This window comes from Myxocyprinus asiaticus, chromosome 50 (assembly GCF_019703515.2).
Source record: "Myxocyprinus asiaticus isolate MX2 ecotype Aquarium Trade chromosome 50, UBuf_Myxa_2, whole genome shotgun sequence".
NCBI classification, from domain to species: Eukaryota; Metazoa; Chordata; class Actinopteri; order Cypriniformes; family Catostomidae; genus Myxocyprinus; species Myxocyprinus asiaticus.
The window spans coordinates 14,415,633-14,439,325 of record NC_059393.1 but is presented as its reverse complement, the minus strand read 5'-3'; the positions used below and the strand labels follow the sequence as shown (position 1 = coordinate 14,439,325).

Genomic DNA, 23,693 nt, shown 5'->3' with positions numbered 1-23,693 from the left:
ATCTGTCCAAGGACATTCAGTATACAAAGAACTCCAGATAACATGAGTTGTGGAAAATCAGATGTGATCTAGGAATTTTACGCCCCGTTCACATTGTCAGCGATTTTGTTGCTGGATGCGACAAGAGACCATTGATTTTCTATGAGAACGACCATTGGCGACAGGATGTGGGCATGTCAAGAGACACGACGAAGTTTAGAAAAGTTCAACTTTATGCAAATGCAGAGCGATATCGCACAGCTGACAGCCAATGAGAAAAGACAGTGAAACTCACGTCATCAGTCACCTGTGAGATAATGGAGATGAGTGCAGGAAAGATTTCACTGTTCTGTATCATGTTTCTATAATAACTTATAATGATATATTAAAACAAATGCGTGGTAAACCGTGTCAGAAATTGTCAGATTCTGAGTGAGTTTGATTGATACATTGAAAGATAGTTGTGTTGATAAAATGCATTGAGTTTTGTTGCAGTTTATAATACTTTCCCATCCAAAATGCTCATTTTTAGCAGCAAGTAAACTGATTTATCATCAAATTGGATAATGCACCAGAAATTGTCAACACTGTTAGTGAGTTTAATGGATTCATTAACAGACTACTGTTCATCTTTTGATAGGATGCATTGAGTGCAGCTGTAGTTTACATAAAAGCACTCTCCCCTTCAGAATGATCATTACTAGAGGCAAAACAAATTATTCCTTTTCAAATAAGAATGATATATTTGTTTAACTGGCAATCTAGCTCATCTGTGATCAGATTTTCTAAAGCTATGGCCAGTTGTGCAGCCAACCAATAACATTAGAGCGGCAGAAGGAACAGCCACTAGCGACAAAATCATTGACAATGTGAAAGGGGCTTCATACAGCTTTATACCATTCGTGCCATTGAAGAGATGGTAAGTTTATCCCTCACAGTCTTGTTGTCATTCCCATTAAAAAATCAAAGATGGCTCTAGTATGAGTAAGGTCCATCCCATTGTGTTTTTTATCTTTGAGGATATCATGTAAAAACTTTGGTATGTGTATCTTATACAATCATTATACCATTTCCACAGATGTCTATTTGATGTGCGTTTACACCTGGAAGACATACTATTTGCTATGTCTATAAGACGTTTTCTCTTGGATGTTAATAAGACATTCAGCAGATGTCTTTGAGATGTTTATGATTTAGAATATTTGCACATTTTATCTTTTAAAGATGCTTTTCAGATTAAATGCTCAGACAGACACCACGGAGATGCACATGTGCTGTCTGGGAAGTTACCAGTTGTATTGTAGGAACACTAACTTACTATAGTAACTATGGTGTCTTGGCAGAAACCTTTCTTTTTTTCACCATAGAACATTTATGTACACCTAAAGCTGAAGTGTGTAAATTTTAGGAGTTAAAATGCTATCTGTGTCTCTGTGGAGCTATAAAAATTCCTGTTTTGAGCTACCCGTCCATACCAACAAAATTACATCGGCTCAACCAATAGTGCGAGCTCGGGGCAGGACTATCCGTTTGTTCAATCAACAGCAGATGGGTGTATTTAGAAAGCTGTTTGAAAACAAGCACAGAAATTACACACGTCAGCTTTAAGAATAGATCCATTCTTTAAATAATCAAATGAGCTAAATCCAATACTTAAAATCACTAGAAAGACAAATTCTAGATTTATTTCAAATCAGTTTAATTGCACACATTATTGACAGGTGTTAAGAGTTTTTACAGCTTCTGAAATCATTTAAGACAGGGACAGGGACTCGCTCCTACTGTAAAATCCCTCATGAAGGAATTAACATTTTCCATACGCAATGCTTGAATTAACCACAAACCAATGTATTTGTGCCCACCCGTTGCAGCAACTGGAGGAAATTCAAAACTTGATAAAATATTATTCATTTTATTGGATTTTAATATGAACATATAAAAAGACACAAACAAAACATTTACATAAAGAACTGCAAGCCACTGTCCATGCTGTCTTAAGCACTGCAACAAGAGGGTATGCCTCCATTCCCAAAGAACCACTTTATGTCAAAAAACCATTACACTTCAACCTCACCTGGCTGCACAAAGGCCATTTAGGTTTACACCTCAAAGCTGGAAATACATTTTGTTGTCAATCGCCATCCATTTATCTTTTAATTGTCAGCAAGCTTACATTTTAGCCACATTTTTCTAATAGACTGATCTATGTATCTAAAGGTGGAAGTCTATTTAATAAATTCCTTACCTTAAATGTGAAAACCTTAAAAGTGTGGTCAAATTTAGGGGTACGTACTACATTTGGGCCTTATTATATGAAACGATCAACTGTAGCACAGATTACTCTTTAAAATAAAAAGATACAAAAGCTGGGTTTATCATGAAGAGAAAGTGGAAGACCATGTCGACTCTAAACACAAACCTAAAGTTACAAAGCAATTTGACGACCTCCATGGCAATATACTTCTGAGACATTCCAAAGCACAGACAGGATACAGTACTACGTTTTCAAGTCAGAATTCAGGATTAGTTGGAAAAAAACCTTTGCCACTAGATGTGAGCTTCGTGCAGTGGTTTTGTCTGAAACCTGGGGGGGGGGGTTTCTCTATTCAACAAAACACCTGAATCATTTTGCATGCTGTCAAAACAAAATCCCTCTAAATGTTCAGATCCGAGCAGCCAAGATTGCTTCATTTCCAACCCGATGGTAAAGGTAATATTGTACACAATATTCCGGTTGATTCTGATTTGAGCATCATGTGGCTGAGAAGAAAATGTAAAGATAAGTAGAACTAACCCGTAATCCCAGAGTCCTCCGTAACAGATCAGCCACCTGGATGTGCCATTTGTGTTTGGTTATGAAGCGCAAGTTTTTTATTTTTTCTTGAAGTTTAGATCAAGTCTGCATAGTCCTGCCTAAGCTCCTTGTGTTCGGACTGTCACAAATGGCTGAATGTGCTTGGACAACAGCAGGCTGAGAGAGGACACAGCATATCCACCATCATAATGAAAACTCCATCGATAGAAACCAGCCTCAAACCAAAAAATCTCAGCACCTAGAAAGGAACCTTTGAAAAGTGGGAAATTGCTGGCAAATGCCTCACAATGCACAAATACCAAACGCTATTCAAATAAAAAGAAGCAAAACCAATAAATACTCATTCTGACAACAAATGAAAGAACGTATCTTTAAGAATCACACCTGTCATGAACACCAAAGCCCAAAAGACCTTATGTAAATCAGCCATTGGTCTTAAAAGAAAGAGAAAAAGGCAAACAGCAGGACTAAGTGAACTGAAAAGATTGCAAATTACTTCGGTTTCTGAGTACAGGGAATGTCAGGAAAACAATTTCTGGTATTTTGCCAACATAAGATCCTGTGCTAAATAAACCTAATATTAACTACAGTCACATCTAGAAGAGAGGAACAGTTTTTTTGTCCTCTCTTTGCCCTGATTCATCAAGACTATCTTTGCCTTTCTTGTGCACAATTTCTCATGCTGTGACTTCAGGCTCACTTTAGCAGCCTTTAATGAGCAATAAAAACTGAAAGGAATAAAATGACATTGACATGAGACCTGCAATATTCTATGAAATCATCAGATATAATACATTATCAGTACATTATCTATTGTACAATATATACTTGCACCTCAAAAGGACCATCACTGTCAAAACGTCATTCCCTCTTGAGTGATGATTAGTGACAAGCCCACATTTAGTCAAGGCCTCGGGCTCAAACCGTTATGCATAGTACGCCACTGGGTGTCACTGTTGACCGCTGCTGTCACAGACTTGACTGGAAACTCACTGCTCAAGACAGAACTGTTTTTAATATGATGCCTTATGAGGCAACTACAAAGCAATGAGCAATGCTTGATCTTCTCCAGTGTTGCTTTTTGTATGAGAAAAAAAAAAAAAAGAAATATCATGCTTAAGAATTCATCCCCCTTTCTATAATCCTCTGGTGTAGTCTGCTTTTAGACTGAGGTAGGTTGTCAACATCTGTGGATAAATTAAAACAAAAAAGGGACATGAGGAGATTGAAATTCTTCAGTGTGTCTCCAAATCACAATGAAACAAACATCTTATGTTGACATCCGAGAACAGAAAATGCCTAAAAAAAAAAATAATAATAATAATTAAAAAAAACGAAACTGAATTCTGGGAGTTCGTATCATCTCTACTGTAGGAATGAACATTTTTAGAACATTTTTGTGGCTTGACTCATATGTCATTTTCATTTTGATTCTGCAATATTTTGTGAAACCTGAAGGAGAGTCTGGAACAGATCCTTATAAAATTGAAAATGGTAAGAGTTTAAATGGCTAAGATTGTAAAAGCTAATTGATATAGAAGATGAGAGACTGAGAATTGAAGATGGTGTTCCTTTTCCATGGTGTTTAAAGGGAAAATACAGTTTTAAGATGCAGTGAATTATAGGGAATGGCTTTATGGGGCATCTGTGGATATCCCACGGGTGTCAAGAGGATGTATGTATGCTATCAGGAGAGGACATGGGGACACAATTCTTGAAAATTCCAAGGCTCAGATCCCATCTACTCCCCAAGAAGTCCAAGTGTCCTGTCCAGTCTCAGTACGCGGTGACCAAGTCTTTGTCATAATCGTATCTGCCCCTCTTTGGGGCTGGGCTGTCCTGGCTGTCGTCTGTGTCCTCGCTGTCCTCAGCCCCTCCCCCCGCTTCCTCATCTGATGAGTCATCCAGAGTCAGGTCCACCACTGCCGCACCTCCTGACCCACCGCTGGTCCCGCCGGTTCCTGTCGACGAGCCACCCGATCCAGATTTCCCGGTCTGGTTTGAGCCACTGTGTGCTGGGGAGTGTCCATTCGCCTCAGGAACACCTTGGACAAGTGTTAAGAGTTTATCCAATTAATCAAATCCTGATTATTAAAATCAAGTCATTAAGTAAATTAATTCCAGCTGAATGGCCCGTTTCACTCAGAAATACGTCACAATGAATGATAAACGTGCAATGTTTAACAAAGTACCATTTCAATTTGTTAATGCTATTTCTATACAGAATCTGGTAAATTACTAAAGGAGTGTTCCGGGTTCAATTCAAGTTAAGGTCAATTGACAGCATTTGTGGCATAATGTTGATTACCACAAAATATAATCAACTCGTCCCTAGATTAAAAAAAATAAATAAATAAAAAAACGCATTTACAGTAAGGCACTTACAATGGAAGTTTTTGGGGCCAATCCACAAATGCTAAAACAGACATGGTTTCAAAAGTATTTCCACAAGACTTAAACATTATGTGTAATACATGTTATTATACATGATTTCAGTTTGATAAAATTGCTTCATGTATCTGTGAAGTTATATCCAATATTTAACTTTGTTTCCATGATGCAGGTAAACCCTGTAAGCAATTGTAACACACTAAAATCATGTAGAACAGAGAATTTATCACACTATGATCATGTTAAAGGAATAGTTCACCCAAAAATCTAAATTCTCTTATCATTTACTTACCCTCATGCCATCCCAAATGTGTATGACTTACTTTCTTCTGCAGAACTCAAACGAAGATTTTAAGAAGAATACAATATTTTCCAGAAATAAAGTCGCATCTGTGTATAAGTCGCTCTGACAGAGGGTGCATGCAGCAGGCACTAGGCCCCGGGAGCAGCCGCCCCACTACCATTCAGCCACTCACATGTCAAACATGCTCCGTGAAGATTACAGTGACTCAGAATCAGTATCACAGTGTTTTTGTGCTCGTTTTAAACAGGAAAATTTGCTTTAAATAATTGTGTGTAACAGTTCCTCATTCTTTTTGTGTCATGAAAAAAACGCGACAAGTAAGCCACATCTGTTTATAATATCTGTAACTATGCTGTGCACAAATAAACAGCTTTTAGTCTGAGTAAAACAATATGCTTGTTGTATTCTATTCATTCATTAATGTTAGCGACTGTCTATCTGTATATATTTTGGATATTTGCAACCCTCTTTGCAATGTATTAATTATTCGCTTCACTGACTGAATGTTTTACTATCAGTGTGATGAAACAATTTTGTGGGCATGTGAGGAGTTGTGTTTGACAGTGGTTTAGAGTTTGTCAGAACAATAATTTTATGATGGACAAAATATTTAAACTGGCTGCATAAAGTCCTTTGTAAAGGCAAAATATTCTGAATTGGCAACTTTAAAACACTTCTACCATCTCTATGACTGATGTTTTCATCTGTTTAGGTGCGCTTGTGTTTGACAAGCTGACATCAGTTATGTATAAATTATGTATAAAAGTTGCTTCGGTCTATAAGTTGCAGGACCTTTCAGATGACGAAAAAAAAATTTGACTTATATTCCGGAAAATAAGGCATCTCAGCTCTGTAGGTCCATACAATGTAAGTGAATGGGTGCCAAAATTTTAAAGCTCTAAAATTCCCGTATGGGCAACCTAAAAGTACTCCAGACGACTCGGGTGGTTAAATCCATGTCTTCTGAAGCGATATGATAGGTGTAGGTGAGAAACAGATCAATCTTAAAGTTATTTTTCCTTCACTTTCACTTTCTCCTGTTTTTGGTTATTTTCATGCATATCGCCCCCTACTGGGCAGGGAGGTAAATATATGATAAAAAATTACTTAAATATTGATCTGTTTCTCACCCACACCTATCATATCACTTCTGAACATATGGATTGAACCACTGGAGTAGTATGGATTAATTTTATGCTGTCTTTATGTGGATTTTGGAGCTTCAAAATTTTGGCACCCATTCACATGTATTGTGAGGACCTACAGAGCTGAGATATTCTTCTAAAAATCTTCATTTGTGTTCTGCAGAAGAAAGTCAGTCATACACATCTGGGATGCCAGGAGGGTGAGTAAATCATGAGAGAATTTTCATTTTTGGGTGAACCATCCCTTTAACATACATAATGTTTACATTTTGTGGCTATACTTTTGCATTTAAATATTTATGGTCTGTCCCCATCCACTTTCATTGTACATAACTTACTGTTTCCATGATTTTTGTTTAAATAAACAAGGGACAACTCGAAATAATTTTCCATGGTAATCAACACTGTTACAAGGGATAGGACGAAAAATGATGTGAAAGTGTACATTTATTTTCTAATAATTTGTTTGTCGTGATTATTATAATCACATTTTACATTCTATGAATTAATATTTTTCTTGAAATGGTATATATAATAATGATATGTCAATGTTTGAAATAATGTGTGCAATTAACAAGTAATAACATTAAGTTTACATTTGTTTGTATAACAAGCACTATAATGGTACCGTCACTTTAAGAGTTTAAAACGCATCTCACAGTCTCGGTTTTTAGTGCATCCGTGCTATTTGTGATTAAAATTAATATTTCTTTTTACCTTTTTATCTGACAGTAAAGAACAGGAAGGATGTTAAAAGACATTATTCAATGACAGTGGAGTGTGTGAATGTCATCTTTGATGGATACACATTACACAGAAGAAATGGTCCGTCTTAATCTCAAGCACTTTTCAACAAACAAGGCGTTTTTCCAGGTATTCCAGTACTTACATTTCTAAAAGTTAAGTTCAAGCACTTTAAGCACTTCAAGGACCTTGTGTGAACCCTGTAAACAGTGTAGAAAGAAAACGCAGTAGGGGTAAAATCAAGCGATAGAGAGATTATGATCTTTGATGGGTCATTTCATTTATGATCACATGGAGAGCTAACAATGTTTCAAATTTCGAAATGCCGAGTTTTGCCTCAATAGGATTCATAGATATTTTGGTTCGCAATATATCTAAATTCGACATATCGTCCCATCCCTAATTGTTACAAATGCTTTCGATTGAGTGAGCTAAAGGTATTAAACCTGGAACATTATTTTAAAAGTACAAGTCTTCTTACATATATCCACCACTGGATAGTCAGGTGAGCGGCTGTTTTCTCGCTCTCTTTCCTTCTCTTTGTCATCCCTGATTGGCCTCCATGAGCCATCAGTCAAATACTCAATCTCCTCCACATCCTCCGGCGTCTCCTTAAGGATCTCTGATAGCAACCTGGACAAAAAACAGGTCATGTTTTGTGAGCGTCATCGCCAGAACCAGTAAGAAACCATGATTATCATTCAAAAGTGTGCTTACCCATCAATAGTAAGAAGCTCAAAAGGAGCAGGTTTGTCACATACAGGGCAAGTCCATGTGGGTTTCTTTTCATTCATTTGGAGGAAGAAGACTGCATCGAAACACTGCAGGTGGGCACAAGTGAGGACCCGACACGGCACTCCCAGCCTCATCTTCACCAGCTGGATTAGAGAGAGATTTATTAAATCTACTAATGGTTGTTCCATTTGTTACAGAGTGGTTAAACTTTTAAAAGTCCAATAAAAGATGTAAACATGAAACCTACAGGGCAAATGAGGGACACTCGCAGTCCTGTAGTGGCAATCTCACTTTCAGGATCAAAGCGCAGCTTGTCCTGAACTGTGTACAAAAAAAACAAACAAATTTGTTTTAATAAAGTACTGAAGTTGAGCATAAATGCAGACATAACGACTCTTTGTTGACTCAAAGATCAAACACGGTGTCTTAAATCACATCTCTTCCATGTTAATGAGCTTGTTTACATGTACTTACACCGACTATGCTTAATAAGCCATCAACATGTAAGGTTTTGTAAAAGGCTTTCCTATATTGGGGTAAGGTCATAAACTGCTTATGCAAAACCATTCTGTGATTTTACCTCGAGTTTGTGTTACATGTAAACACCTTTTCCAGCATTGTTAATACTAGTTGTGCGCATGACTGTTTACGTTTTGACGTCAAAGCAGAGAATAATCCCATGATTTCAAATCTCATGTAAATGCGGTTTTCTTGCGTTGTCAGATTTTCAGAATAAGCTGATTGTTGGTAGTTATCAGTGTATTAGTGTGCACGTAAACACACTCACTGAGAGTGTACTAACCAGTCACGACCATGACAAATGGCATACAAGAGATTTTGGTAGTCGCTTGATTTCTATTTCTGTCATGTTGCATTGGATAGCACTGAAATCTTATTGGTCCAAAATACTACTCCACATAGCCATTTTCTAAACATCAAATATATTCTGATTTCTGCAGTTTTGTTGCTTCATGCAGCATTTCACTTTCAAATACTTTCTTCTAGTGTTGTCAAAAGTACCCGTACTTCGGTACCAAGTCGATACTAAAATTAAAAAAGATGTAACGATACCAGTTTTCTGCAGTACCGGTAGAACCGAGCACCAATTCAATCCGGTACCCTCACGCAGTATGACTGACACATGACTGCTTTAAAATGCTCATTCTGAGCATGTGCTCTGATACTCCTTACGCTGAAATAGACAGTTAATCAAATTAAAATCGTGACATGTCCTAGTGTGATTTATTAAGCCGCTAAAGGCTGCAATCTTCATGTAGAAGAGATACTCATGCATATTTAGAAAGTAGGTCTTCATGTCATATTTAAAATAAAGAATCAATAATATGAATATGCATGATTTGTTTTTCCATCAACATGGCAGCCAATTTGAATAATGAAGAATAACCACTGTCTTACCTAAAGCAGCAATGTCCAACACTTGAACCTGCATCATATACCGTATGCAATCATGTGCTGTGCCCATCGACAATGTCAGAGTCAACTTGAGATGTTTTTTAAAAGTCAGGAGAAAATTCAGTGGGGAATGCCAGTCTAACATGTTCAAGGAATGCGTCTGATAATAAAAGAAACTTAAGTCATCTCAGTGCATGCTTGTTTTGAGTTGATCCATGGTGCGTACAGACGCCACTGGTTGATCGCATACAGTTTCAAAGGCGCATGTTGATACAACTTGAATGGAATCGTTTTTAATGCTACCAAAATGTCATAAAAACGGTTTGTTTCATGAATCAAACTACTTGTTTATTATAAAACAAAAACGTAGAATCTTTTTAGAAACTAAGACATTTTCTCTGCATACACAATCAATGTAGAACGTTGCTCGGAGCGACTGATCCAGAGTCTTTTCTCATCCCATTCTCCCAGTTACAGGGAGCTGTAATACAGAGCAGTTTGGCTGCATAAGTCAGTGAATTGAGAGAGTATTTCACCCTGTGTCTTAAGTCATTGCCAATGGAAGACTACTCTTATAATCCCTCTGCCTAAACACGTTTACTGATTTTTTAATGCAGTGTGTATTAACACATGAATCAGTCGCGTTTCACTCAAGTATGTTGACCTCATATGACGCTAAAACACGCAATTTTCCCGGCTTGTATAGTTAATGCACATGCGTGTTAGCGAGTTGATTAACAGGTGATGTATCTAAAAGGTGATTGGCTCTTTTACCTGCAAGATGGGACTTCCTTACTACATCCATTGACTGTTGGGTGCTACAGCTTTTTGGTTGGGCGTTCCAATTCCTCCCATTCATTTAAATAGAAGTGACTCGTCTCTATCTGCTGAATAGTCAGAAATGGCCTCACACTCCATGTACAATGCCAATCATGAACTACGTCTCCTCCCCGAAGTTTCCACACTTTTACTCCTGATTTCTCGCAATGCAGGGAAAGTAAAGGTGTACAAAAGCAACGCGTAACTTTATTTAAAAAGTAACTCCGATATTATGGTCCAAAATAAAAAAAATATTGTGTTACTTTACTCAATACTCGAAAAAGTAATCTGATTAAGTAACATGAGTTATTTGAAACACACATCACTTGTAACGCATTATCCCAAACACTGATTAACACAGAAAAAGTTACATACTTCAGCTTTAAACAATATTGAATATTAGCTTAAACAATATAACCATACAACTCCAAAGAAGCAGTTAAATCCTGCCAAAGTTTGCTGTGAATTTAAGGCTAGGTCAAGGCCAAAGGTTCCTTTAGCTCAACTGGTACAGCAGGGTACCAAGGTAGTGCCAAGTTCTTGGGTTTGATTCCCAATAAACACAAAATGATATTATATATATAGAGAATGCATTCTTAGTCACTTTGGGTGAAAGTGTCTGCTAAATACATAAAATGTAAAAGGCAAAAAAAACGTACTGCGTTCCCGACAACGCTCAGCACTCTCAACGGAGCAGTGCTTCAGTTGGTTGAAGAGCTCTGCAGATGTGAACACCCTCACCAGGTACACTGCCACAGAGTACCTCTGCATTCAAAACACAACAGTCATTAAGAACACATTAATTCCAACTCTATCAAGTATTTTTCATCATTCAAAAATATAGATATAGCTTTGATTTATTGAAAGAAATACAGCTCCGTCAACTGAGCAATACTGCATCAGGAACCTTAGTAAACCTGTATACCTTTCCAAAGTTGCCCCATGTGATGGTGACTCTGTTAGTGACTGAGGAGAGGTTTAACCAGGGTGTTACATTGACCGGTCGACAGGGTCGACGTGGCTCAACACCTGGTTTGTTGGAGGGGTAGTAACCCTGAACAGAAAGACATTGAACAAACAAAATTTAATTTACAGCAACATTGTTTGTAAAGAGGAAAGACTCAAGCTATATAACAACACAATATATACATGCACAAATTTAACACTAATAATTTTAAAATAAGGTTGACTTTATATATTGCTTTTGGCAAGCTGAGAAAATGGCAAAAATAAGTTGTTTCTAAAGCGGTTTAGATTTACATGTGATGAAACCATCAAACTACCTCTTCTTTCAGCTTAAATCAAATTCTCAACTCTTACCGGTACATGACAGTAGGACTGATTCACTTTCACAGCAATATTGGGAGGATACTGGTCCTCCTGAACACCAATAGAGTCTGTGTAGCAGATTCTGTGAGACGATAAAATGGAAAGAAAATCATAACACAGAAAAGAGCTATGACACCTTTGAGAACAACTTGATGCTTTACAAACCTGATTTAGGGGAGTGATAAACCAACATACCTGAGAACAACCTGAACGGATTTCATCCCTGGGCGAAGTTCACTGTGCACACACAAACAAAAAATGAAATGCAATGAATAAATAAAAAGATACATTTATATTATTTTTAAGACAGAATAGAAGTATTGATTCTTCCTTTCTGGTACTCAAATATAACAATCAGTATTTATTAAGCAATTTTGCCATTTTTAATTAGGGCTGTCAATCAACTAAAATTTTTAATCATATTAACTGCATGATGTGCTGCTTAATCAATCTTAATCGCATATCAATATTTTCTGAGAAAGACTTCCTCATTCTAATAGTATATATTAATATATTAGTATATAGGCTTATAAGTAAATTAGTTAATACATTTATAATATTTATATACTTTACATATATTGTGGCAGCAGACAAGTTAAGCATTTAGACAATACAAAAAAAAAAAAAAGGTTTAACAGTAAGTCAGAATTGTCTCTTTTATTCCATATCGTTGAACATAACTCTATTATTGTCTTAATTCCATCTGTGCTATTTTTAATTGTTGGTCTATCAAATGTTGGTCTGCCTGCTTCTCTTTGGTTTGACAAGGCGTGCTGCCTGTACAGCTGGAGTTGTTCTGACTGCCCCCTACTGCCACAGACATGCAAAAACGTCAATGTCATACTTGAATTCCTCCAATAGTAGGAACATTCCTTATTACAGAAATTAAGTATGGGTCAGAGGCATACATTTAAAAAAAAAATATATATATATTTTTTTTACTTATTTTTAATATAATTAGTCACTAAATTAACATTAATTCAACAGCCCAATGTTCAAATACAGTACAATAATTCTGATTATTTGCAGACAGCGTGTTTATAAGTTCATTACCTTCTCACACTGAGCATGCAAAGCATTTAAATACATTTAATTCTGTATTAGGAGTAAAAAAGCTACCAGTTAGCAAGACTGCACATGTGCTCCTTACCTTGAATTCCGAATTTGTTCCACTTGGCTTGGTGTTAATTCAAAAACACGCTGACTTTCTTGCAGCTTTTCACTGTTCTGAGCGACTGCAAAGAGCAACAAAACCCGAGTTAGCTAACAGACTTTCTTTTCCTCGTCTTCTAGACAAACCTTTTATAATTGGACGACTGTTTATTCATGATGATGTAGTTGTAAAGTGACTCACTTAGTTCTGCAGGTGGCAGCAGCGTTTCTAGGTTGTGGTAGAATGGCAGTGGCACCAGTTTGACTTCTGCTACAGGAGGTGGTGCTGGTTTGGGGATGCCGTTGAGGTAGTCTGTGCCCTGGGCTGTGCCTCTGGGCGAGGAGTTGAGGGCAGGGTATGTTACAGGTACAGCATCGGGACGTCGAGCAGCCAGCCAGGCTGATGCTTTTGGGAAGCGTGTCTCATAGAGCTGTCGGACGTTCTTTAGCAGCTCTGGACTGTACTCCGTTTGCACAAGCCTAAGAGCTCGTCCCACTAAGTCTTGCTTCAACCCACTTTTACTGCGGCCCATGGAGGCCAGCAGCGTCTGCAGGTCAGACACCCGGAAACTCTTCACCATGTTCTGAGAAGACAGGTGAAGAGAATGAGAAACAAGCAAAAAACTAAATAAAAGGACAGTCATTGCACAATCTTTTTGCAAAGATCTTCACCATGGTTCGGTAGCATGTCATGTTGTTTAATTCAGTTCTTAGTTAGTGGGGTAGTGCTGCAAATTGGTTAAAGGGATAGTTAAAGGTGCTATATGTAATATTTTTACTGTACTAAATCATAAAATGACCATAATATGTCATTAGAGAATTAGGAAACATGCTAAGTTGTAATACTGGCTTCTCTGATAACAATTCTACTTTGAAGTTTCCATTCTGGGCTGGACTTTGTTTATGTTTTGGCCTGTGTGATCCCGCCCACTGCCCACTCACCAATAGTATTTCAACACCGCCGGGTTGACAGATTTGAACAAGTTTACAGGCAAACAATACTGCATTCTGCATCTATGGAAGCCAGCAAACGAACTGGATCACGAAAAAATCCACACGAGCTAGTTTATAATTTGCAAACAATAAAAACATTGCAAACATATAAATTAGCTGATTAACTTGCAGTGTAAAGCTCATCGCTCGTTCCTGTCCTCATTCTGGCAACCCGCATGAGCTTCGAGTCTCCAATATTTTGAATTTGGACTGCAGTACCCATTTCAAATGCTTGTTGTCAATCTTACATATAGCACCTTTAACCCAAAAATGAAAATTCTCTCATCATTTACTCACCCTCATACCATCCCAGATGTGTATGACTTTCTTCTGCTGAACACAAAGATTTTCAGAAGAATGTATGGAAATACAGAACTGAGACAATACAAGTGAATGGTGACCAGAACTCTGAAGCACAAAAAAGCACATAAAATCAGCATAAAAGCAATCCATACAATTCCAGTGGTTAAATCCATGTCTTCAGAAGTAATATGATAGGTGTGGTTGAGAAACAGATAAATATTTAAGTCCTTTTTTACTATGAATTCTACTCCCTGCCCAGTAGGAGGTGATATGCACGAAGAACACAAACCAAACAAAAGAATATAGAAGTGAAAGTGGACATTAATAGTAAAAAAATGACTTAAATATTGATCTGTTTCTCACCCACACTTATCATATCGCTTCTGAAGAAATATATTAAATCACTGTAGTGGTACAGATAACTTTTATTCTGCTTTTATGTGCTTTTTTTGAGCTTCAAAGTTCTGGCCACCATTCACTTCCATTGAACTGACCTACAGAGCCGAGATATTCTTCTAAAAATCTTCCATTGCGTTTAGCAGAGGAAAGAAAGGCATACACATCTGGGATGGCATGATGGCGAGAAAATTAAGAGAATTTTCATTTTTAGGGTGAACTATACATTTAAGATCTATGCTTGTAACCAAAAGGTTGTAGGTTCAAATCCCACGTTACAAATTCAAGAGCTATCACCACTGTGCCCTCGGGTAAGACACTTAACTTAAGGTTGTTTTGAATGATTGTCCCTATAGTATCAGCAATAAGTACCCTACATACTATCTGTCTATGACAGGTCAATGCAGGCTACTAGGCAACAATCAAAATGATGTATACTGTCAAGGCACATATATATATCAGTGGTGCATGAGACTACACACCTGTATACTAAAATGTATCACTGCGCACTGGTTGCACACTGTTGTGCTATTATAGCTGTTATGTCGTGCTTTACTGATAGTCAGATCACCTCTAGTACATGACTGTGCTTTTACATTAGACAGGTACATGCTGCATGAAGAAATGAGACAGACAACGTTTTGTTATTTTGGCGCCGACATTGTGCATGCAAATCATTCATTTTCACAGGCTAACCAGATAGCCTGCTGTGCCCCTTGCCCAGGCGCGCGCACGCACACACACACACACACTGGCTGCGTCTTATAGCCTAGTAAACCGCCTACCTAGACAGTTTTGGGCATCACAGGCGCGCTCCGAACGTTCCAAGTGTACGTTCAAAAGCGCCTTTGACACTCAAAATATTGTCTAGGTAGGCAGCTCACGAGGTTTTGAAACAGCCATTTACACACATACACAAATTGCCAACGCACTTTAGAGACTGCCACTGGTCCTATCCGAGCATAAAATAACACAATGTGAAATTAGGCTTAAGTTGTCTTTAAAAGTACAACATTTGTACTCTCTCGGTTGGATGGGGTCCTTTTACTTTCACTATATTAAAAAATCTTATCTACTCACCATAGCTTCTACCAGTTCGGCCGCCATCTTCGCACAGCAGCCCCGCGAGAGCCTAAAGCGAAAGGCAGGAACGGGCCAATGACAAGCCGAGAAGGCGTTCAACGACCGCGGCTCGCGTCCAATCAGCACGGCTGATGGTCCAGAAGTAGGCGGGGTTTCTCGCAAAGGGGCGTGAAAGCGAGCTTTTAAAGTGACAGTGCGCTCGAAAAAAAGCGTACTTGCCGCGAGGTCTACCCTTCCTGATAGGCCTCTGGTGCTTGTAAACCTACCCACCGTCGCATGAACTTCACAGTCTGATTTGCTCGTTTTAATAGTCTGGTGTAAGAACGAAAGCACACTGCATTTTGAATTCAGATGTGATGTGAGAGGTGGGCTTTTCGCGAGAAGTGGAAGACGAGATCGTGGCTCCATCCGATCCATTCCGCGCCGAAAACTCCACTCCATGAGTTGCAAAAAGCCAAAATATTGACGAGTAAATGCTTTGTCTAATTTCTACCCTGCTGTGATTGCACAAGAGTACTGAATCAGCAAATATATTCCTGAGGAAATCGAGTTAATAATGTGTCGTCAAGCACAATATCGTGGGCATGGGCGACGGTCCGGTAAACCAGTCTGTTTTAAAACGGTAAAAATCCACATGGGATTGAATCCCTATTCCTCAGGAAATTCCATGCCATGTTTTGCTTCTTTATTGCATGTTGCGGGGGAGGGGAAGGCACAGAACGTTTGAGAACAATTTGCCGAGGTAATAATCAGACATCAGCATTTCAGAATAAGAAAACACACATGCATCCTTGCACGTTAATAAACCATAGCTATAAAAATATTATTCTTTTAAGACATTTTGCAAAGTTATTATTAAAACCAAACCATGAGCACTAGAGTAATTTCATAATGGATCTATATTTTTGTTGTCCTGGAATCGTACTAATCTCATTTGTGAGAAAAAAAAACAAGAAAAAAACAAAAAACAAAAACAGAACAAACAAAATAGTTGATGAAAGGTATTAAATACGCCTCACTTGTACTAATGTCAAATACTTTTGCCTTTTACTGGAACTTCATGCTGCGTTCCCTATTCTGGCCACATGGGGGCGCTGATGTCTAAAACTCGCTCTTCATATGCCTAATGAAGTCACTCGAGATAGTTTCAGTTTTCTGATACCCACATAATGAAATGTTGAACTAAATACAGCTGTCAAATCAGTTATTGAAAGATGCCAGATTTATGCATTTTTAAGGCATTCAGACAAATCTCTAAGGCTATGCTGCCACGTCTCCATTGTAGGGGATACACACCAGTGGTATTGTCATTATATGTAAAGTACTTCGTTTTTAGAGCGGAAATAAGAAACTTCCCTTTGTGGGAACGAGATTTACTCATTTACCCACTTCCGAAAGATGGTAGTATCGGGTCCATAGACTTTATGCAAATTTTAGGCTAATAACGTTTCATCCCCCAGTTCATCAGGTATACTGACACCACATACATTAGAGGCCAAACTCTGATGAAGAAACAAACAGTGACTTTTCAGGATGTCAGGTTTGGCGAGAAATCATGAACCCCTGAATAAACAAATTACAAAAGTCACCCCTGAGTTCAGATACTGAACTGGAAAAGCTGACAGTGGTTCTATTCCACCTGTTTAGCCACAAAATCCATGTTAACTCTTTCCCATGGTACTCATTTCATAGAGAGTGTTTTTACATCAGTGCTACTTTGCATCTGTAAAAATACAGTAATAATTGAAAAAAAAATAAAAAAAATATGAAAGTAAAAAGTTTTTTGTCGTTGTTCTTAAAAAACAATGTGGTCTAATTATGTTGGCTTGTGGAAGCCAGTATACTGTTATTCTACAAACGTTGTTCAGGGTTTTTTCAAAATCCTAAACCGAGACCAAAACTATCTATCCATCCCTTACTCCCAAGCTTTCAAGCTACATCCACCAAACTTGGCACAGACCTTCAGACTGTTTCGGAAAAGCATAATTTCTAACTGACTGGAGTTACGGTTTCCGCACTGCATACAATCAAACATCAGAAAAATCCCATAGAATGTTTAAATGGGCCAATGGAATGCTCATTCAAACTGCAACTATCAAAAATTCAAATGTAAACAAACCCACAAAAGGCCTTTGATCTTCTTTAAGTTGTTCTCTATATATTTCTGACAGTCTGTCTGACTATCTATATGTAGCTAACTTGTTGGCTGTTTGTCTTATGTTATTGTCCAACGCAAATTTAAACTTTTAAAACTAGTTTAAAATTTCTGACAAGGCTTTGTCAAGTTTTAAGTTTGTCTCATTTATACATTTAATACAATTTGAACTGTTTTGGATGCACGTGTAACAAATGAGTAATCCCAGGCATGTTAATAGAAAATATGAAACAGCTACATACAGCTCTTTATGAATAAGAGAATACTAACTAATTAATTGACCATTAATCAAACTAATTATTAAATACAATACAAAATACATGGTCAGACTCACTTTTAAGTGCAATACACTCATGTGTTCATTTTTAATAAGTAAAAGCAACAAGAGGCAGGAAAGTTTAAATATGGAATTTGAAAGTAATATAAATTATGACTTTATGTACACCTGCTTTATTACTTTATATTATTTAATACCATAATGTCCCATCTAAAATAACATTCAGAAATTTAAGCAGCTATATACAATTCAGTTGTCTCTAAACTGAAATATTAAGGTATGATGACTGTAAAACATTGGTCAGTCCATACTGTATGCAAGTGGAAATATATCATGTTTACATTTTCAACATTATACATATTTTCTTTGTTAAACATTGACATTTTTTTAAGAACAAAATTGATATTAACATACAAAACAGTATCTTTGTGTTCTGCAAACTTGCTCTGTTAATAACATATGAACCACACTTTTAGAGCATATAAATGATTTCCAAAAGCGCTAGCACTGCAAGATGACAACTTCACTAAATTCACCAAAAAGCATGCAGAAGAACATGTAGACACAGGATGAGTCATACACACCTGTGATACTTCATGATGCTCTCAGAAATGTTTACTGTAACACAAATCACTGTTTTGCTTTGGTTACGGTGAATCTCAGTGCATGGAACTGGCTGCAGCTGTTTGAATATTGAGTCCTTTTGCATTGCAGGGACTGCAGATACTGTAGCACATATGGGGAGGAGCATGTGTATGTGTATGCTTTTTTATAGTTATTTAAAGGCCAAGTAAAAATCAAATATTCAACTGAGACATACTGATATGTTGTAGCCCATGTGTCATTATTTGCCAATTCTTCCACCTTAAGTGAAGGAACTACATCATGTCCCTGTAATATCACTGGCCACTCCAGTGTAAGGTTAACAACAGGCAAACAACCAAACAAACACAGTGGCTTTACCAGGATTTTAGTTTTACCTGTAATCCAATCACTACTTTCATGATCTTCTGTATAATGAACTAATTGATAAAGATGTTCCAATCACATTTCAAATCTTTTAGGGCATTCATTTGGAAAAATAAATAAACACCTGGTTGGTTGCAGGTGCGTTGGACACAGGAAATAAAACAAAGACTGGGGAGAGAAAAAAATCCAGCACAATATCAGCTTGTGAGTTTAACTTTGGAAATCTAAAACCAATACTATTACACATGTTCATATAAAGCTTTTATGGTAAACTCTTTATATTCATTTAAGTTTAAATGTCTGTAATAAACTTAAACAATGCTGTCGCAACAATGAGAATGTCATGTAAAGTTACATCAAGTGGTTGTGTGTGTGCACTTGTCTACTAAAGCATGTTAAACTGAAAAATGACACTTGAACCCAATAATGAGATACTACACAATTTCAGATTTTATGTTAAAGGCATTGCTTGTGTTCGATTTGCAAAAATTAAAAAGTATCATCAAAAGACCTAAACACTAATTAAAGTATGCAAATAATGAATAATAATGTTTAGTTTAGCGTAAATCTTGCAAATTTTTTTATATTATAAATGTTTTCAATATTGAATATAAATGTATAACATTATGCTTTGTATTATATTACCCTGGAATTATTTTTATAAAACGAATTACCACAGCTGCGAGGGGGTTTCTATTATAGCTGCTGAGAGAGTGACAGTAAATTTGGCATCTCCCATCTGACTTGCTTAATCCACCGCTATCTATTTTTTTTCCTCTTCTGGAAAGTCATTCAAATATAATAGTGGATATTTTCCTTTGCTTTTGGAGCAAATGGGTAAGTGAAAATAATATTTGCCATGATCTCCCATTCACTCCCATTCACCGCTGTCGAAGTTTACCCTGCAAACTTTTACTTCCGTGTGCCAAAACCCGGAGTGTGAAAAAGGTCTATTGAACGGAGTTGTGAAACATCTTAAACAATGATAAACAAGATGCTTCAAACTAAATTCTAAAGTCTGAGATTCTATAATTAAATGGATAAATGAAAACATTTGCAGCCATGCCGAAAGGTTACATTTATAAACTCTTTCAGAAGGTTACTGTCTTTTAGAACTAAATTAATCTAAAAAGTGTAGGATGCTTTGTTTTGGCCCCAAAGAATTGTTTTCAATGCCCCAAAACAGGATAAGCCAACCCAAAGGTCATGCTGTTTCACTGCAGCCACCAGCCTAGACAATTTGTGTACATTAATCTGTGTAATCTCTCGTAATTACACAGATATGCTTGGGGTAATAAAAGTAATCCTCCTCAATCAGACCCCCTGCCTCTAACTCTCTTGTACCCCATGTCGCTTCTACATGCGAGGTTAAATATGAAGAGCATTTAAATGAAACTTTGTTAACTCCTTGGTCATTGCAGGTGAAGTCCAAGTAGAAGAATTTCTAGGAAGATTCGTAACTTGTGTTGTTTTTGTATTTTGCTTTGAACAGGTGGCTAAATTGACAAACACACAACTTCAACGTATTTACCTGTTTACATGATTTACGCATGTCTTGGAGACTGACGTCACATCTGTTAGCGAATTAATCGTTTGTTTAGTCCATCAACAGCAAGGACTAATCTTTGACAGCACTTCTCGAAAAGGCCGACAGTTCAAGGAAAGACAAAGAAACTCGAAACCAGGACAAAATGTTATGAATTTGGATCCAAAATCTGAATTTACATAAATTCAGCTATTTCAACCATCAAGCGATAGATTCAGGGATTAAACAATACAACAATGGAGGACAACAACACATGCCATAGTGATCGAGAGCAGTTGGGACTCAAGTTCACCATTGACTACCTGTTGTACAATAAGGGACACAACACTGAAAGAGTAGAACCAGAGGACGATTCATCTCCATCTGAAGACCTTCAAACCACAGTCAATGAGCAAACACAAGGAACTCTCTCAGAGGACCAGGAAAATGAAAAGGATGGATGTGAAGAGGAACACAAAAAGCAGAATCTACAGAGTGAGGGAACAGAGGAGAAGCCAACCCAATCCTACATTGCCCTCATTTCCATGGCCATCCTGGATTCGGAAGAGAAGAAGCTCTTGCTATGCGATATTTACCAGTGGATCATGGATCACTATCCATACTTCAAAAGCAAGGTATTGTACATTCACGAAAGCAACTAGAACAGCTTCCTCCACTTGTGGTTGTTGTGTGGTTAAGTAATGATGTTGCTGACTAATCTTTCAAAAGTCAGAGATCAGTTAAATGTTTTCTAGATGAAATACAGCTTGTCTCATTGAGACATCTTAGAAATCTCCAATGATTACATACTTGAGACTTCTTACCTCCCAGTTGAAATCATTACCAAACAATTGCTCTAAATGTCTAAATGTTGCCTTAAGTATTCTGGAAGTCAGGAAATCTACAAAACTCTTAACATTTCATAATCCTGTTGGTAACAAAGTGCTTATATCTGACCTATCTAAGACTTACATCTGGACCTTTAACATTAAAACCAAAATACTTCCCTTAAAGAACTCAAGAGTGTATTCAGGGAATGGTAAATCTTAAATCATTAAGATTCATCATAAATAACTTGTCTTTGGGTATCAATTGGCTTGTTTTTCCATACAAGACACATTTCTTAATAATACCTTGGTACATAAAATATGGCCGTTTAATTTACAAATCTTTCAAATTCATTCAACAGAGACTAAATAAAACAGAGCTTTAGTAGATGTCAATGGATTCATTATAAGAGGTAAAAGCATTGTCTAAGTTTCACGTTCCCCTCTCAACAGGACAAAAACTGGAGAAACAGTGTGAGGCACAACCTCTCTTTGAACGAGTGCTTTATCAAAGCGGGTCGCAGTGACAATGGGAAAGGCCATTTCTGGGCAATTCATCCGGCCAACTTTCAAGACTTCTCTAACGGAGACTACCACCGGCGACGAGCCCGGAGAAGGATCCGTAGAGTAACAGGGCAGCTTCCCTTCACACTACCTGCACATTATCAGACCCTCAACCGCATGAAACGGACACCGTGCTGGTGCTGGACACCCTCCCATACATTAATGAGTTTCTTACCCAGAGTGTACTGGAACTGGGCTACACTTCAGGCAATACGTCCACCCTCCCTTCATGCACTGACATGATTGATTATAATCCGGATCTACTCTGAAATTACTTCTGTACCCAAAGGTGTTGGGAATTAAAGTGTACATATTTTGTAAGCCATCTTATACATCATGTGCAAATTTGTTTGTAAAATTACAAAAAATAAACATAGATAATGAGAAGTATTGTTGCATTTTCTTATTCAGTGCATCCTCTTAAACGAATACCTTATAAGTGCAGCCGGTGGGCTGAAAACAATAACCACAGGATACAAAAATATCTTTTTGGGACTTTATTCTGACAGCTGTTTGAAAAAAGATAAAAAAACAGCATCGATGGGACCGTATTGTAAGTAAAGAATAAAAATATAGAAAATACATGGACTGAAATATGGTTCAACGAAATACAACAAATGAATTACAGTAGAGGCCAGTCATCACATGTACATATTACACAGCGGGCGTAGCAAACCTCTTAAAGGGGCTGTCCAATTTATGACCACAGTTAAATTACATGAAATTTCTCCACATGACTGCATAAGAAAACATTTGTGGATGAGTTTCACTGATTTTGGGGGGGAAATATGCAAAATGCGAAAACTGGAAATCCATGGAAGGGATTTGAACATGGTAAAATGTGTTAAAGGAATGTTCCCGGTTTAATACAAGTTCAATCAACATCATTTGTGGCATAATGTTGATTACCAAAAAAACTATTTCAACTTGTCCCCTGTTTAATAAAAAAAATTAATGAAAATAAAAAAAGAGCAAAAATTGTTTACAGTAAGCCACTAGCAATGGAAGTATATGGAACCTGTTCATACATGTTTAATACATGCTGTTTCAAAACTATAGCCACAAGATCTTAGTGTGATAAAATCATCTTACTAACCTCATCTGTGTAAAGTTATATCCAATATTACAACTTAATGGCAGTAAACCTTGTGATCTATTGGTCATATTGCCAATAAATCACAGATTTATATCACGCATGCTAAAATTGTTAACGCATATAATGTTTGCAGTATTTTAACACTTATGGACTGGTCCATTAACTTCCATTGTAAGTGCCTTACTGTAACAACAATATTTGCTTCTTCTTTTTTATAAATGAGGGACGAATGGAAATAATTTTTTGTGGTTATCAACATTATGCCACAAATGTTGTCGACTGAGCTTAACTTGATTTAAACCTGAAACATTCCTTCAAACAGCTTAAATTCTGTTAAATTCTGCAGAAATTTGCGGGTGTACGTTCCATGTGGGCCTAGTAATTACAGAATTAACTAATGAGGCCATAAGGATGATCAAAAAATGTGCTCAAGCAGATATAGGCATATATTGCACTGACTGTGTGAAATTATGATAAAAACGTCTGTAGACCTCAACATAATATAATTGTTCTAAGACCAGTAGTAATACTATTATACCATTTAATTTCTCACCAAGTGTGTTTGTTTGCAAGCTTCATTTTGGTGTAAAAAAGTGAACACATTCCTCACGGCTGTGGCCACTTCAAATAATAATTAGACAGAAGACCTCAGAAACCAAATCTTTAGGCTGCCCAAAGC

The 23,693-nt window shown here is 37.2% G+C and overlaps 2 protein-coding genes across 2 annotated transcripts; one reads left to right on the top strand and one right to left on the bottom strand.

The window, feature by feature from the left end:
- Positions 1-1,661: 1,661 nt before the first annotated feature.
- Positions 1,662-15,650, bottom strand: LOC127439065 (E3 SUMO-protein ligase PIAS4-A). The gene is made up of 11 exons (XM_051695100.1): positions 15,599-15,650; positions 13,029-13,410; positions 12,825-12,909; positions 11,870-11,911; positions 11,666-11,756; positions 11,271-11,399; positions 11,005-11,110; positions 8,361-8,434; positions 8,096-8,256; positions 7,860-8,011; positions 1,662-4,839 (listed from the first exon to the last, which is right to left on the bottom strand). The coding sequence occupies exons 1-11, from the start codon at positions 15,623-15,625 to the stop codon at positions 4,571-4,573; spliced, it is 1,518 nt and encodes a 505-aa protein (XP_051551060.1). The 5' UTR covers positions 15,626-15,650; the 3' UTR covers positions 1,662-4,570.
- A 5,045-nt stretch (positions 15,651-20,695) lies between these two features.
- LOC127438893 (forkhead box protein E4-like) lies at positions 20,696-22,161 on the top strand. The gene is made up of 2 exons (XM_051694801.1): positions 20,696-21,162; positions 21,808-22,161. The coding sequence occupies exons 1-2, from the start codon at positions 20,785-20,787 to the stop codon at positions 22,159-22,161; spliced, it is 732 nt and encodes a 243-aa protein (XP_051550761.1). The 5' UTR covers positions 20,696-20,784.
- The last annotated feature ends 1,532 nt before the right edge of the window (positions 22,162-23,693 follow it).